Here is a 13,603-nt window from a genome sequence, read left to right as displayed (position 1 = left end):
AACAAATTTGTGATGGCTTTGGAGCCTCGTCTTTGCTCAAAAGTAATGAGTAAAGATCCAATCACACGTGGAGGCACTTTGCATTGTGACCAAGAAAGAAGCTTCTCTATAGTTTGAATCCTCTTTTGTGTCTTTAGCAGCTTCAACTTCTAAGGTGGAGGTAATGGGCACTCCTCATGTACCAAAGTCCTTTGAGTTAGATCATAATATCTCCCAATTGATGGCAAAGTTTGCTGATTTGAAATTGCATTCGGTTAATGCATGACAACCTAGAGTACCCAAGAGTGAGGATAGGCCTTGAGATAAGAGTGGGGTCACTTGCTATTAATGTAATGAAAAAGGTCACTATTGCCCTGAGTGTCGTAGATTGAGAAAGAAAGAAGAAAAACAAGTATCCTTGACACTAGAAGCTTCTTCAAGGGATGAGGAAAGAGAGGTAATGATGGCTAAACAGGGGGGTGGTAAAGCAAAAGAAGAAGAAGAAAGCAAGGAATAACTAGATGAGGAATGTCAGGAAGAGAAACTCCGTAGTAAGAAAAAGAAGGCATATAGAAGGAGAATTAGCCAGTTAGACTTTCCTTTAGGACAAGGCATTGGAAGCTATGACTTGTTGTCTGAATGTAAAGAAAAGGAAGCTCATATCACCTTTGGTCAATTACTTGCTTTGTCTCCAAAACTATGGAAAGAATGGGGAAAGCTAGCAAGCACAAGAGTGTCAGAAGAAAAAGAAGAAAAGTGCCAAAGGTAGATATAGATGTTGGTGATGATGTACCTATGGTTGATGTGATCATTGATGGTCAAGTGATTTCTAATGTTTACATTGATGGAGGTGCATCGATTAATGTCATGAGTGATAAGACCATGATAGATGTTGATTTAAAATACACTAGTACTACCTCTCCTTATCGCATCAAATTGGTTGACAACACTAGGGTAAAGACCTTGGGAGTTGTGAAGAATCTAGAAGTGGTTGCATAAGGAATTTTTGTGCCGACTACTTTTGAAGTGATCCCTACCAAGCCAAATGCAGGTGCCTATCCATTGATTTTGGGAAGGCCTTGGCTATGCAAGGTGAAATGTTGTTCAAAACTGGGATACTGGAGAATTGATTTTGTAGGGAAATGATAAGAAGGTGCGCTACAACATTAGAAGCCACAAAAAGGAAGTTGTCAAGGAGGAGTCTTCAACATCAGAGAGTTTGAGCTTTGACTTAACCAATGAAGAAGAAGAGATAGGGTGTAGCTCCAAGGAGAGTAGCTCAGAGGGAAGATCCCGTAGAGATGCTTCATGTGGAGGATGTACTAAATGATGCCAACGCAATGAAGAGATTTTTGGTGATTCTCTATCAGGTAGTGAGAAGCTCTAGTACTTGGATATGTTAGATGATTTCCCATATCTCTTTGCATCAAGCTATTCACAAGTTTGACCAATCTCTCTTGTGGAGCACCAAGATTGAGTTGAAGCTAAAAAGCAAGCCAGTTGTGCAACGCTTAAGGGGATTGTGGGTGATCCAATCTGAGGCACTAAAGAAAGAGGTAACACAACTACTTGAGGATGGATTCATCTTTCCTGCTGATGATTCAGAATGGATATCTCCTATAGTTGTTACACCAAAGAAAGGAAATAGGTGGCGGGTTTATGTGGACTTTCATCCTTTGAATGCATGCACGAAGAGGGATCATTTTTCTTTTCCATTCCAAGATGAAATACTAGACCAAGTAGTAGGGCATGAGATGTATTCTATATGTGATGGGTATCTAGGTACTTTCAAATTTGTATGCAGGAGGAAGATCAAAAGAAGACATCATTTGTCACACCTTGGAGAGTTTTTGCTTATAGAGTGATGCCTTTTGGGTTGACCAATGCACCAGCTACATTTCAAAGGTTGATGAGTCAAGTGCTTGAGCCTTACTTGGGAAAGTTCATAAGGGTGTTTTTGGACGATTTCTGCATTTATTCTCGATGAATAGATCACATGGAGAAGTTAAAGATGGTCTTAGCTAGGATTGATGAAGCAAAAGTGTGTCTAAATCCTAGCAAGTGTCATTTGGCTCAAACAAAAATAGTCTTGTTGAGGCATATTGTGTATGAAGAAGGCTTGCAAATGGATCCTGACAAGGTTCAAGCAATCATGTCATTGCCAAGTCTTGGTAGTGTGACTGGTGTTCACAAAATTCTAGGAAAGAGCAAGTATTATCAACGCTTTTGTGATGATGTCACAGAGATAGTGCATCCCATGAACTTGTTGACAAGAAAAGGATTTTCTTTCCAATGGCTGAGGAGCAATAGGAATCTTTTCAGCAACTTAAGGAGGCCATGAGTAAGGGTCCAATATTGAGGCCCCCTGATTAGTCTCAAGACTTTTATGTAAATCCAAGTGTATCTTTGCATTCTATTGGTGCTATATTGCCACAAAAAGGAGACGCAGGTAGAATGCAACCCATCTATTATGCCAGCCGACAGCTTACGGAGGTGGAAAAAAGGTATGAAAAAATGGAGCAGCAAGCTCTCTCTTTGGTGTTTTCAGTCAGAAAGTTTTGCTCCTATTTATTACCTCGACCATTTTTATTCCTTACCTCTCAGTCTGTATTAGCATATTTACTTGGCAAGCCTAATCCTGGGTGGAGATTCACAAAATGGTTGTCAGATCTTCAAGAGTTCTCTTTCTCTTTTGTCATTGAAAATACCACTAGGTCCACTATGGCAGATTTGCTTATAGGACGAGAGGATCTAGGAGAAGAAAATAAATGTAAGGAGAACATTAAAGATGAAAGGGAGACACCACCAACACCTTTTGTTTTGTATTTTAATGGGGCTTTTAGTCCTTTACGCCAACAAGGAGTCGGGGGAATGGTCTTGGTGAATTTTGAAGGTCAAGAGGTATGGGCAAGAGGACAAGAGCTTCCAGGTATCACAACTAATAATGTAGATGAGTATAATGCTTTGATTCTTGGTTGGGAGGGTTGTCTTCAAAGTCAAGTTAAAGAATTAGAGTAAGAGGAGATTCTCAGCTTATTATAAAGAAAATGCAAGGGCATTACAAGACAAGAAGTCCTAATTTGAAGGAACTTAATCAGAAGGCTATGGCACTATGTAGTCAGTGTGATTTTTGCAAGTTTGTTCATATAAACAGAAAAGAAAATCAAAGGGCAAATGAGTTAGCTACTCAAGCCATTGTAGTACAACATGGGGGGGTGGTTTCTCTAGTAGACACTGGATGGCCAGAACTGCAAAATGCTCAGCAATATGTGGAAGAAGGCATGTTTCCTCAAGGGTTAACTCCACAGCAAAAACATAGATTGGTAAGGAAGGCTTGCCCCTATACTATTGTTGATGACATTCTTTAGAAATTGGAAAAAGATAAGGTGCTCTGTTGGGTGATATATCCCATGAAAACTAGGAGAATCCTAGAAATGTGTCATGAATGCTCCGGTCATTTTGCTTCAGTTAAGTTTAATGGCTGATGGGAGGGACCATATTGAGTCAAGAAGAAGTTCACCAATGGAACCTATCATCTTGAGGATGTTGATGGCATGGTGATACCTGGACGCACCAATGAGTATCACCTTAAATTCTTCTATCATTGACCACCTTGAGGGCCAGCAAACCCTCTCTATTACTAGAGAGGATCTGCTAGGGGGAAAGATGTGACACCAAAAATTGACATGTTTTATTGGGCATTAGTATTGCTTTTCTCTATGTTTGATGATAGTGTGAGTATCAAGTGATAGCCTAGTGGCTCTCACTTATTTCTATTTTCTAAGATATTGTATGGGATTGAGAGGATGAGTGGAATGGATCATTGTAAATACCATGCGTATGAATGATAAATACATTGGTATAGTAAACTAAGCATGAGGTTGCTAAAATTTTGTAATACTTACAAATTTTATAATAATATATACACATTTCTCTTTTCTCATATTCTCTCAGCATGTGCCACATGGTGAATTTTCTTAGATTGTTGTAATAAAAATTTCATAGTAGACTAGGACCATAAATTTTGTGATAATACAAACATGTTTTTTCTTTTCTCATATTCTCTCAATTAGTGCCAAATTTGGACAGTTGTAATAAAAGTTTTATAGTAGAATAGGCCCAAGACTACCAAAATTTATAGTAATACAAGCATGTTTCTTTTTTATCATATTCTCTCAACAAGTGCCAAATGGTGAATCTGCTTAGACCAGAGTTAGAATAATTTTTTTATAGAAGACTATGATTTTGTAGCAGAGTATGTTGCTATTGGGTTGCTAAGGGATATCTAATAAACCCTTGAATGCACATGATAGTCTATAAAATATGAGTCTCTCTGTGCAATCAATTATTTTACTTTGTGTCAATCTTTGTGCAATCATGAGCATGCTATAAAAGAGATAATGATTGCTATAAAAAGTGTCTAAACTGATCAAATATTGCTAAAAGTGTATTCCAGCCACTGCCATGGTTGGGGTTGCTACTTGCGCTACTAGGTTGGCATATTTTCTATCCCTCCAGGTGGTTAGTGAGAGCTATTTCCATATTTAGCTACTATGCCAGTTTGGAGGCTGGAGGACCTCAAGGCATCATTCAAATTTAGAATTATTGTTTAATGTAAAGGGGCACACAAATTCTTGTTTTGGGTAATGGATTTTTGGGGATGTTTGGTACATCATAAGATAAAATGGTTGATTTACTTCTTACCCAAAATAGCTATAATAAAAGCTCCCAAGACCACCGTGTTGGTATTAAATAGCCTTAAAAATTCTAAAGTAGCTCTCTTGTTGAATAGGCACAATGGTTGTAGAACTATAAGCGAGTGCAGTGGTGGCACATAGAACTAGTATCTTGGTCCCACTATTTTGTAGATTGCCCCATGTCATACACTATATTGCTATCTAGTAAAGGCATGTATGGCATGTGTCATCCATGTTTAAAAATGGCTATATGCCTATGGAGTAAAGAACCTTGTGGAGTAAAGGTGTGGAATGGCACATGTCAAGCTCTACACTATGTTCAAAATGGCTATATGCCCATGGAGTAAAGGTCTAGAGTGCCATGTGTTGAGGTCTACACAATGTTTAGAATCATTATGCCAACAAGCTCAAGTTCATTACATTAGTGTGGCGATAAATACATTAGGAAAGTTCATTACAAATTCAAGGCAAGTTTTGACAAGTCATCTTTGATCATTACATTAGTGTGGTAATCAATAAGCTGGGAAAAACTCAACAAGACTCCTTGAATTTTAAATCACCTACTAGCATGTTGCATCATGGCTCGTAAAATGCCCCAAAATAATCCCACGATTGGCTACAATCAATTGTGCATTGACCCTCCAACTGCCCTAGTAGCCTAGCTTGCATATAACATCGATAGGGAGGTGATCGATGGTTCAGTTCTTTAACTATGTGAGGGTGTTGTAGAAGGTATAGCACCCAACATGTTTTAGGGATCTTTTGAACATGATGCTGACCTCGATTAGTTATAGGTGTTGATATATAGAGCTTTGCATAGGGCAACATGACCTCTTGTGGTGCCGTTAGTGGTCGTGCCCTATGCTCCATGCAGTAAGAGCTCAAACATAGCTCACAAACCCCATTGGTCTCCTTTCCAACTGGCACTATTGTTCGGGATATTCAACCAAAGGGGGGCATTATTTGAAGCTATTTTCAACTCAGTATTAACATTGTTTGCATCATTTGGGTTCTCGACCCCAACACTTGTTAGATATCAATGCTCCACTCTCGTGTAACTACGCGGGAACCAGCTAACTCTACTTGCAAGCCCCCCATATGAGGAGAAGGCATTTGAGTAGCTCGGTTATCTGGTAGGTCCTAGTTTGGACACCAGATGGGGGCCATGTGTGGCTTGATGGCTGGACGGCTTCAGATAGAGTTGGCACACTGCCAACTAGGCTACATGGAAGTGTGGGAAGGCATCCCATGACTGACCGCATTGAGGGTAGATGGAGCATTTCTCGGGGCAGCCCATTCTCGGGTTGCAGGGCTCGTTTGGAGCCCCAGATGATCCCGGATGGCTCTGTTCTGAACGAAAATCCTAGGTTAGTTGCTCTATTCTACGCACCGGTTCTATCGTGTGGTCGGTGGCCTATTTCGGGACCGACCTCCAGTTGGCCGGTTTGGGCAGACTGGGTCGGTCACCCAATTGGGTCTAACCGACTACGACCAGTGGGTATATAAGAGCAAGCCCATGAAGCCCATTAAAAGTGGAATGATTGCAGACCTACCAGAAATTACAGATCTGCCCGATGTATGTGAAGCTTGCATGATGGGCAAGCAGCATCGGCATCCCTTTCCTAAAGAGGCCAGCAGGGCAAAGGCTCCTCTAGAGCTCGTTCACACGGACCTCTGCGGAAAGATGGAGACGGAAGCTTTGGGTGGTTCCTACTACTTCGTGACGCTGATTGACGACTATAGTAGAAGGATATGGATATACTTCCTGAAGACTAAAGATGAGGCTTTTAGTAAGTTCAAAGAATGGCATGTAATGGTCGAGAAAGAAACGGGGAGGAAGGTGAAGAAGTTGAGATCAGATAGAGGTGGTGAGTTCACATCAAGTGAATTCGAAAGTTACTGCAAAAGTCACGGATCAAGAGGCAGAAACCCCCGCCACATACACCATAGCAAAATGGAGTAGCAGAGTGCAAGATGCGCGTCATCTGCGAAATGGGCAGGAGTATGATGAAAGGGAAAGATTTGCCAAAGACTTTCTAGCTGAAGCATGTAACACGGCAGTTTACATTCTGAATCGTAGCTACATGAAGGCTGTGAACGGGATGACTCCACTGTAGAAAAAACTCTAGATCTCTCTCTCAAAACATTACAAAAACACTCTTGAACATAAGGAATCAAAAAACATAATCACTCAAAAGAGGAAGTTAAACGTGCCCCCCTCCCCTCCTCCCTCTCTCTAAAAAAGAAGAAGAAGAAAAAGAAGCTCCCCCACTAGGTTACTATCCCATGGAGTCCGCTTCAAAAAGACACATTGACAGATTATGGGTGATATAGCCAAGGCACACGAGGTGTTTCTTAATAAGATAGGATTCACACATTGGACACCTAGGCTAGGAAATGGTGTTTGAGAGTTGAAGCATTTACAACATGATCAAAACATTATAGCAGCCTCTACCCATTTGATTGGATCAACATGAGATGGGGCTCTCAAACTTTCACTTTTTTGGGGTTGTGCACACCCTACAAAGGTTGAGTGAAAACAAACAGGGCTAACATGAATTTCATCCAATTATTTTGTCAAAACGATCCCCTTTACCCCCCCTTTTGTCCAGCGATGTGTGAATCTACCCTGTTGATCGGATCGACATAATAGAGCTCTCAAACTTTGATTTCTTTTGGGTTGTGCACACCCTACAAAGGCTGAACGGAAATAGATATGGCCGGCATGAATTTCATCCGATTATGAACTTCCACTTTTTCAGGTGGTGCATATCCTACAAAGGCGGAATGAAAACAAACACGATTGACATGGATGTCAACTACATTACGTTGCAGGAAGGGACTCCTTGAACCCTCTTTTTGTGGAGACGTGTGAATCTTGCCTAAAATGCCACTTTTGTTTTGGAGCTAGCTTTGCTATGTGAGAGGCACTTACACCCACCTGGCATCTCATGGGAGAACTCATTCCCCCCACCTTATTTATTATTAACCCTAATTGCTCCAAAAACTAAAATGCATTAATTAGTTTTGCCGTGCACTCCGCGCCTCCCTCAGTATAGGTAAATTGCATTATTTAAGCCTCAATCTCCCTCTTCAGACTTGGGCTCCTCAATCTCCCCTCCCTCTACAACCTTGCACTCCTCGATCTCCCCTCCAAGCTACCGCTGCAAAAGGTTGTTGCAGCCCCCCTCCAAGCTCCTATGCTCTCATTCTGAAGTCCTGTCCTACCTTTTATAGGGACCAGGATGTCGGTGAATGGAAGAATCTAGATGCTCGCAAGTCTATAGATGCTATAATTCGGGCATCCAAGCTTGCCTTAAATACCTTCATTCGAACCGCGCGGCCACTTATCAATCGAGTTTCTGATTTTTTCATGTTGGGGGGACCTATTCGATGCCACCTCAAGTGTGGACTCTCTGGTGGGATGAATTGAAACACAGAGAGTTGGAGAAGGTATGAAGACCCTGACAGAGGGAGGCAAGCGGGGCGTGCCTCAGACCCAAGGACTACAGGTCACTGCGCGAAAACGCAGGGGGGCAGCGGTTGGGAGAGAGGAGAGATCCAAAGGGAACGTGCAAGCAAGAGGGTGGCTCTCAAAGGGAATGGGAGAAAAGGGCATGGAAAAGGCATGCATAGCCTTTTGCACTTAAATTTGAAGAGAGTTTTTTAATGTGTAGGAGGGACGATCTTTTCATTGCACAGATCTCTCCTCTTCTCTTTTCTCATGTCGATCTCAATGTAGCTATGGTGAAACCTCCATTCCTTCCCTCCCTCCCATCATGATTGCCACAGCTTTTTCCCTCCCATTTTTGCTTTCTCCATCCGTCAACGGCTAGGGTCGATGGAAGATCAATCCTAACCATTGGATCTAACTACTTCTTGAATTGTAATGCACATACTAAAAAGTGACCGGCTAAATTCCATGGAATACGAACATCAAATTAAAAACTAAATATTAAAACATAATTATCATTCCAACCGAACACAAACTGACACATCACCATAAAAATGCAAATAACTACACAACAAAAAGGCCACAACTTAAATTTTTTATTTCAGAGTTGTCTGATATATACAAAACCGGCCCAACTGGTAGCAAAATCTTGGCAGTGCCGAAAAAATAATCAGACTTTCAAGCCACCATAGCGACCATCTGAACATCAATTTTTGTTAATGAATTAGACGCAACAATTTTTGAACACGGCGCCATGAAGAGCTGCCACAGGAGAACCGTGATACTTCAAACCAAGAGTGCCACAAGCAGCAGGAGACACCCGACTGAGCTCTTCTAAAATTTTCGCATCATCTTTCCCGGCATATAGCGTGCCATAATCAATTGCAACTTTACGACCATCAGAAAAATCCGCAAAAGCTCCCGATAGACCAAGAACAACGCCAATACTAGAAGACCCATTAGCAACAAAATTACCATCCAAACCCGCAAGATTACCACCAACAGACTACCTTCCACCAGAACCTGCAACATTATCAACTCCATAATCCTGTCCAACAAGATCACCAACAGTAATGGTCAAACCACCATCAGCAGACACCTTAGTTAAAACAGGAGTTGAAGTAGAGATACCTACAAATAAACACATAACAATATATCAACAACAAAATCAACAATTACACACAAAACCTAATTTAAAAAATCAAGAAAGTTTACAAGAAGACACAACGATAGAAACGCCTCCAACACCACCCGAATCACATGAAATAAGGACACCAGAACCAATAATGACGCCAACAGAACCCCCGACATCACCAACTCCACAAATTCCTTTAGCAGATTCAACATCACCTGCGAAAACAAAACAACAAACATTAAAATAGAATGCAAAATCAAAACAAAAACATTACAAAAAACAAGAAAACTCACCTGAAGGCACACCAACAGAACCACCCGCTTCATTACAGGAAACAACACCATCAACCTTATTACTAAAAACCCTCACCTAAAAAGGCACACCAACAGAACCACCCGCTTCATTATAGGAAACAACACCATCAACCTTATTACTAAAAACCCTCACATTCTCCTGCAGGACATTGGCATAATTCTTCAAGTTCCCTAACTTATCATACAAATTTGATAAAATGGACTGAGCAGCAACAAGTTTAATTAGACTACTCTTATCATATTTTTGGTAAGGAGACGCCTTGTGATGTCCAGTCACCAGTTGCCCTACCTCCTCTGGAACCTCCAGCAACCGAAATCATCTCTGAAACTCCCACAACGACAAAAGGACAAACCCCTTGTGAAAAACCAAGACTAAAAGGCGGCCCCTTCGACATCCTCTATCCAGAAACAACAAACTAGGCCTAGGCATCACCACGCGCACAGATGCGAACTTATACAAAACTCTAAATACAAATCCAGCGTCATGTCCATCACCGCAGGCGACGACAGAATCCTCCTACTTAGCACCATTCGAAGACTTAACAACTCCTCCGAAACCTAGCTATGAAATGTCATCTCCATACACCACTCCAACACCTCCCTGTGGCAAACACCCTGAACGAATCACGGCGGACCATAGCTCAGAAGTCGACTGAATGAACACAATGAAACCAAAGAAGAGAAGCAAAACCAAAAAAACCAAATAACCAAAATCCCACCGTCGAAAGCCAGACAATCTAACAGCATACATCCATAATCCGCCGCTAAAACATGCAGCCAATCACAACAAGACACCCAGACTACACATGGCACAAAACAATTGGACAATCACATCAACCACAAAGCACACAACACACGTACACGCTCCACAATAACACACCCAAAAACGTTAAAAAATCCACCAACACAAAAAACGCCACGTGTACTGTCGTAGCCAACATACCGCCACTCGTAACTGCCTCCACGTGTATTGCCAATCAAAAACCTCTCCCGCCTGCCTCTCCTATGCCTCCATGTCTATCGCCGCCCGCCTCCCCTATGCCATTGATGACCGGGAATCGGGTCCAGGAGGAAAACGGGGCACTCGGCAACCTTAAATACCTTCGCGCGGAAACTAATCAATCGAGTTTCTGATTTTTTCATGCAGGGGGGACCTATTCGGTGTCGGACTTTGTGGTGGGACGAATCGAAACGTAGAGAGGAGAGAAGGTATGAGGACGTTGACAGAGTAGGGAAAGGGAGGGGGGACGCGTTTCTCCCTCTTAAAAGAGCGAGCGGGCGAGGGGGAAAGGTGGACCCCTCCCCTTTCCCTTCCATCATAGGCATGGGGAGCATGCCACCGGTCCATCTTAGAAAATCGGCAGCTGTTCCGAGCAGGGTGCATATTACCATTCTGCAGATATGTTAATCCAACGACTGAGATCGCATGAAGTGCGACCCCAGGCTTTGAAGGAGGGAGGCAAGCGGGGCGTGCCGCAGACCCGAGGACTACAAGTCGCTTCGCGAAAATGCAGGGGCGGGGGGGCAAAAGGGAAAGTGGAAGCAAGAGGGCGGTTCTCAAAGGGAATGGGAGTCTGGAAAGGGCACGGAAAAGGCGTGGAAAGCCTTTTTGTGTTGCACTTAAATTCGAAGAGAGTTTCCTTTTTGTTGTGTTATAGAAGGGAAAATCTCTTTTCATTTACACAAATCTCTCTTCACTTCTCTTTTCTCCTGTCGATCTCAATGTTGCAGCTATGGTGAAACCTCCATTCCTTCCCTCCCTCCCATCGTGATTGCCGTAGCTTTTCCCCTCCCATCGTGATTACCATAGCTTTCTCCTTCCTTCTCCCCTTCCTTCCTCGCTTCCCTCCCCTCCCTGCCTCGTAGATTTGCTCTCAGCAGTGCTTTTCTTCTCTTAATTTAGACTGGCGGAAGCCATTTCACTGCAGATCAACGTGACCTCCCGTTCTTGGCGCTTCCGCCTTTCGCATCCCATGCCTGCCTCTGGCTCTCGCTCCCCTGCACGATGCTCTCGACGGATGGATTTTTGAGCTAATTTAACTGTCACTCTGCGACGACATGGATCGCGATCGCTATGGCAGTCCCCTTATGTCGAGGCAGCGAAGCAATAGCAGCAGCGGTTCGGAATCTCCTGGGCATCCGGCTGTTCATCATGTGCGATCGGCTTCTACAGGCCTCAATGCGACCAGGAAAACTCAGAATTACACTGCGAGGGCAGCCGCACAGCGCCTTGCGCAGGCAATGGCGACTCAGCCAAACGAAGATGAGGACGAGGATGATCTTCCCTTCGCTTTTCCCAACAGATTTGCGACGGCAGCACGGCCTCCATCTCCCCAAGTAAGCCTATGCGGATGACTTTTTTGTGAGCATTTGCTAATACCGTGTCTCAGGTGTATCCATCTTCAGAGAAGCTTTTTGGATCTCACTAAACTCATCACCTCTCCGACCCCTAAACTTGAAAGTCTTGCGCTGGGAAATTTCAATAATAGTGATGACGATAACGATGATGATGGTCATGATAAAAGTAGTACTACTAATAGTAGTAGTAATAGTGAGCAATTGTAATAGCGGCATATATACCTTAGTTTGTCATTAGCTTCCGAAAAAGTACTACTAGTAGTAATAGCAAACAATTGTATATACTTTTGTTGTCATCACGCTTCCGGAAAAGCTACCAGTTGCCATTAGAAAAACCTACGTGCGATGTTTTTGACGTCGTTCGTTTATTGGAAAATTATTGATATTTAAACCGAGCTGGTCATAGCTATGCATCTGCAGATGCTCACATATACTGTGAGGGGCAAGGAAAAGAAAATTTAGGTGTCTACAATTGCGCATAAGACAATCAGCGTCACACAGCCACAGAGAGCGAGAAAGAGAGAGAGAGATACGTTAACGTCGTAGTATCACATCCCTGGTAAATTGGGATTCGGGGTGACTATGGATGGAAATAACCTGACTTCAGAAAGCTGAATTGGCAAAAGGTCATTCTGGATTAAACAGAATGGTTTACAAGGCCTTTGTAGGCGATGCCTGCGTTAAGGATAAGCTACGGCGTTGCTCAGCACAGGACAAGAGAATGTACTTTTCTACGGTAATTCGTGTACCCCTTGGATAAACAAAAGTACTCAACATCAGTGTTGAAGAGGTAAAATTGAATGAGATAGCTCCTTCAGATTCAAAGGTTGAATTTTGAAGTATCTATGGCAGTCTGTTAGAGTCTGCCATGTGTCTGATTGCAGGACTTATCAATAAAGCATCACAGAATCTTAAAATTTGATGACAGAGTACTTCTAATTGCAGACGAATCAGTGCTAGATTGGAAAATGGTTTGAAGTAATTCTATAATGATAACACAATGTGTGTGAAACTGGAATGCTCAAATAGCATGGCACCAATTGGGACAGAGTAAAGGCTCTTCGTAGTAGGTGAACTGTTGTCAATGTCTATATCGTAGGAGAACGAGGTCTTGTGGTGTTGAGTTTAGTTGTAGAACATTATTTGACCAGGCAATTCAGGTTCAGCCTCATGCAAAGTAAACTGATTTGGAAAGGGTCATATTCCCCACTGAGCATACCATTCTGTAGTCCCTCCCTCCTGGTGTTATGATGACATAAGCGCCAACTTGGATGCAATTACTATTTTTACCACTTCTTAAAGCACGCCTCCAACTGAAAAGGAGTGGCAAACTTTGTTAGCATGATATGATTTGTATTGGTGCCAGGTGGTCTCTCCGCTATGTGAGGATGAGAATCTGTAGGCACTCAAAATGGGACCTCATCATCTAAGTCAGTACTGATGGGTGGGGCGAGAGTAAACTTGCATGTATGCTACCTGTTTTGTGGTTTGAAGCCTCAAGCTGGTCAAGCAACAAGGTGGCAAACTGTGATGGCTATAAGAGGGTAAATGTAAGCAGCCAGCCGCTCTATCAGGCTCCACCAATATTTATTGACTTCAAGCTAGGATTTTATTATCGCCACCCACCCAAAGTAAGGCAACAATCATTTGAGAAGTAATTGATCTC

At 42.6% G+C, this 13,603-nt stretch overlaps 1 protein-coding gene across 2 annotated transcripts in view; it reads left to right on the top strand.

The window, feature by feature from the left end:
• Positions 1 to 11,238: 11,238 nt before the first annotated feature.
• Positions 11,239 to 13,603, top strand: part of LOC147883448 (coiled-coil domain-containing protein SCD2-like) — a 54,656-nt gene continuing 52,291 nt past the window's right edge. For both annotated transcript variants that reach the window (XM_087399351.1, XM_087399350.1), the window contains exon 1: positions 11,239 to 11,916. In XM_087399351.1, the coding sequence (XP_087255477.1) occupies positions 11,638 to 11,916 (279 nt within the window). In that variant the 5' untranslated portion in view covers positions 11,239 to 11,637. The remainder of the gene's footprint in view (positions 11,917 to 13,603) is intronic.

The sequence above is a fragment of the Dipteris shenzhenensis genome, chromosome 28 (assembly GCF_047967505.1).
Source record: "Dipteris shenzhenensis isolate YYH24624 ecotype China chromosome 28, Dip_SZ_1.0, whole genome shotgun sequence".
Taxonomy (NCBI): Eukaryota; Viridiplantae; Streptophyta; class Polypodiopsida; order Gleicheniales; family Dipteridaceae; genus Dipteris; species Dipteris shenzhenensis.
This window is presented reverse-complemented; position numbering and strand designations above follow the sequence as displayed.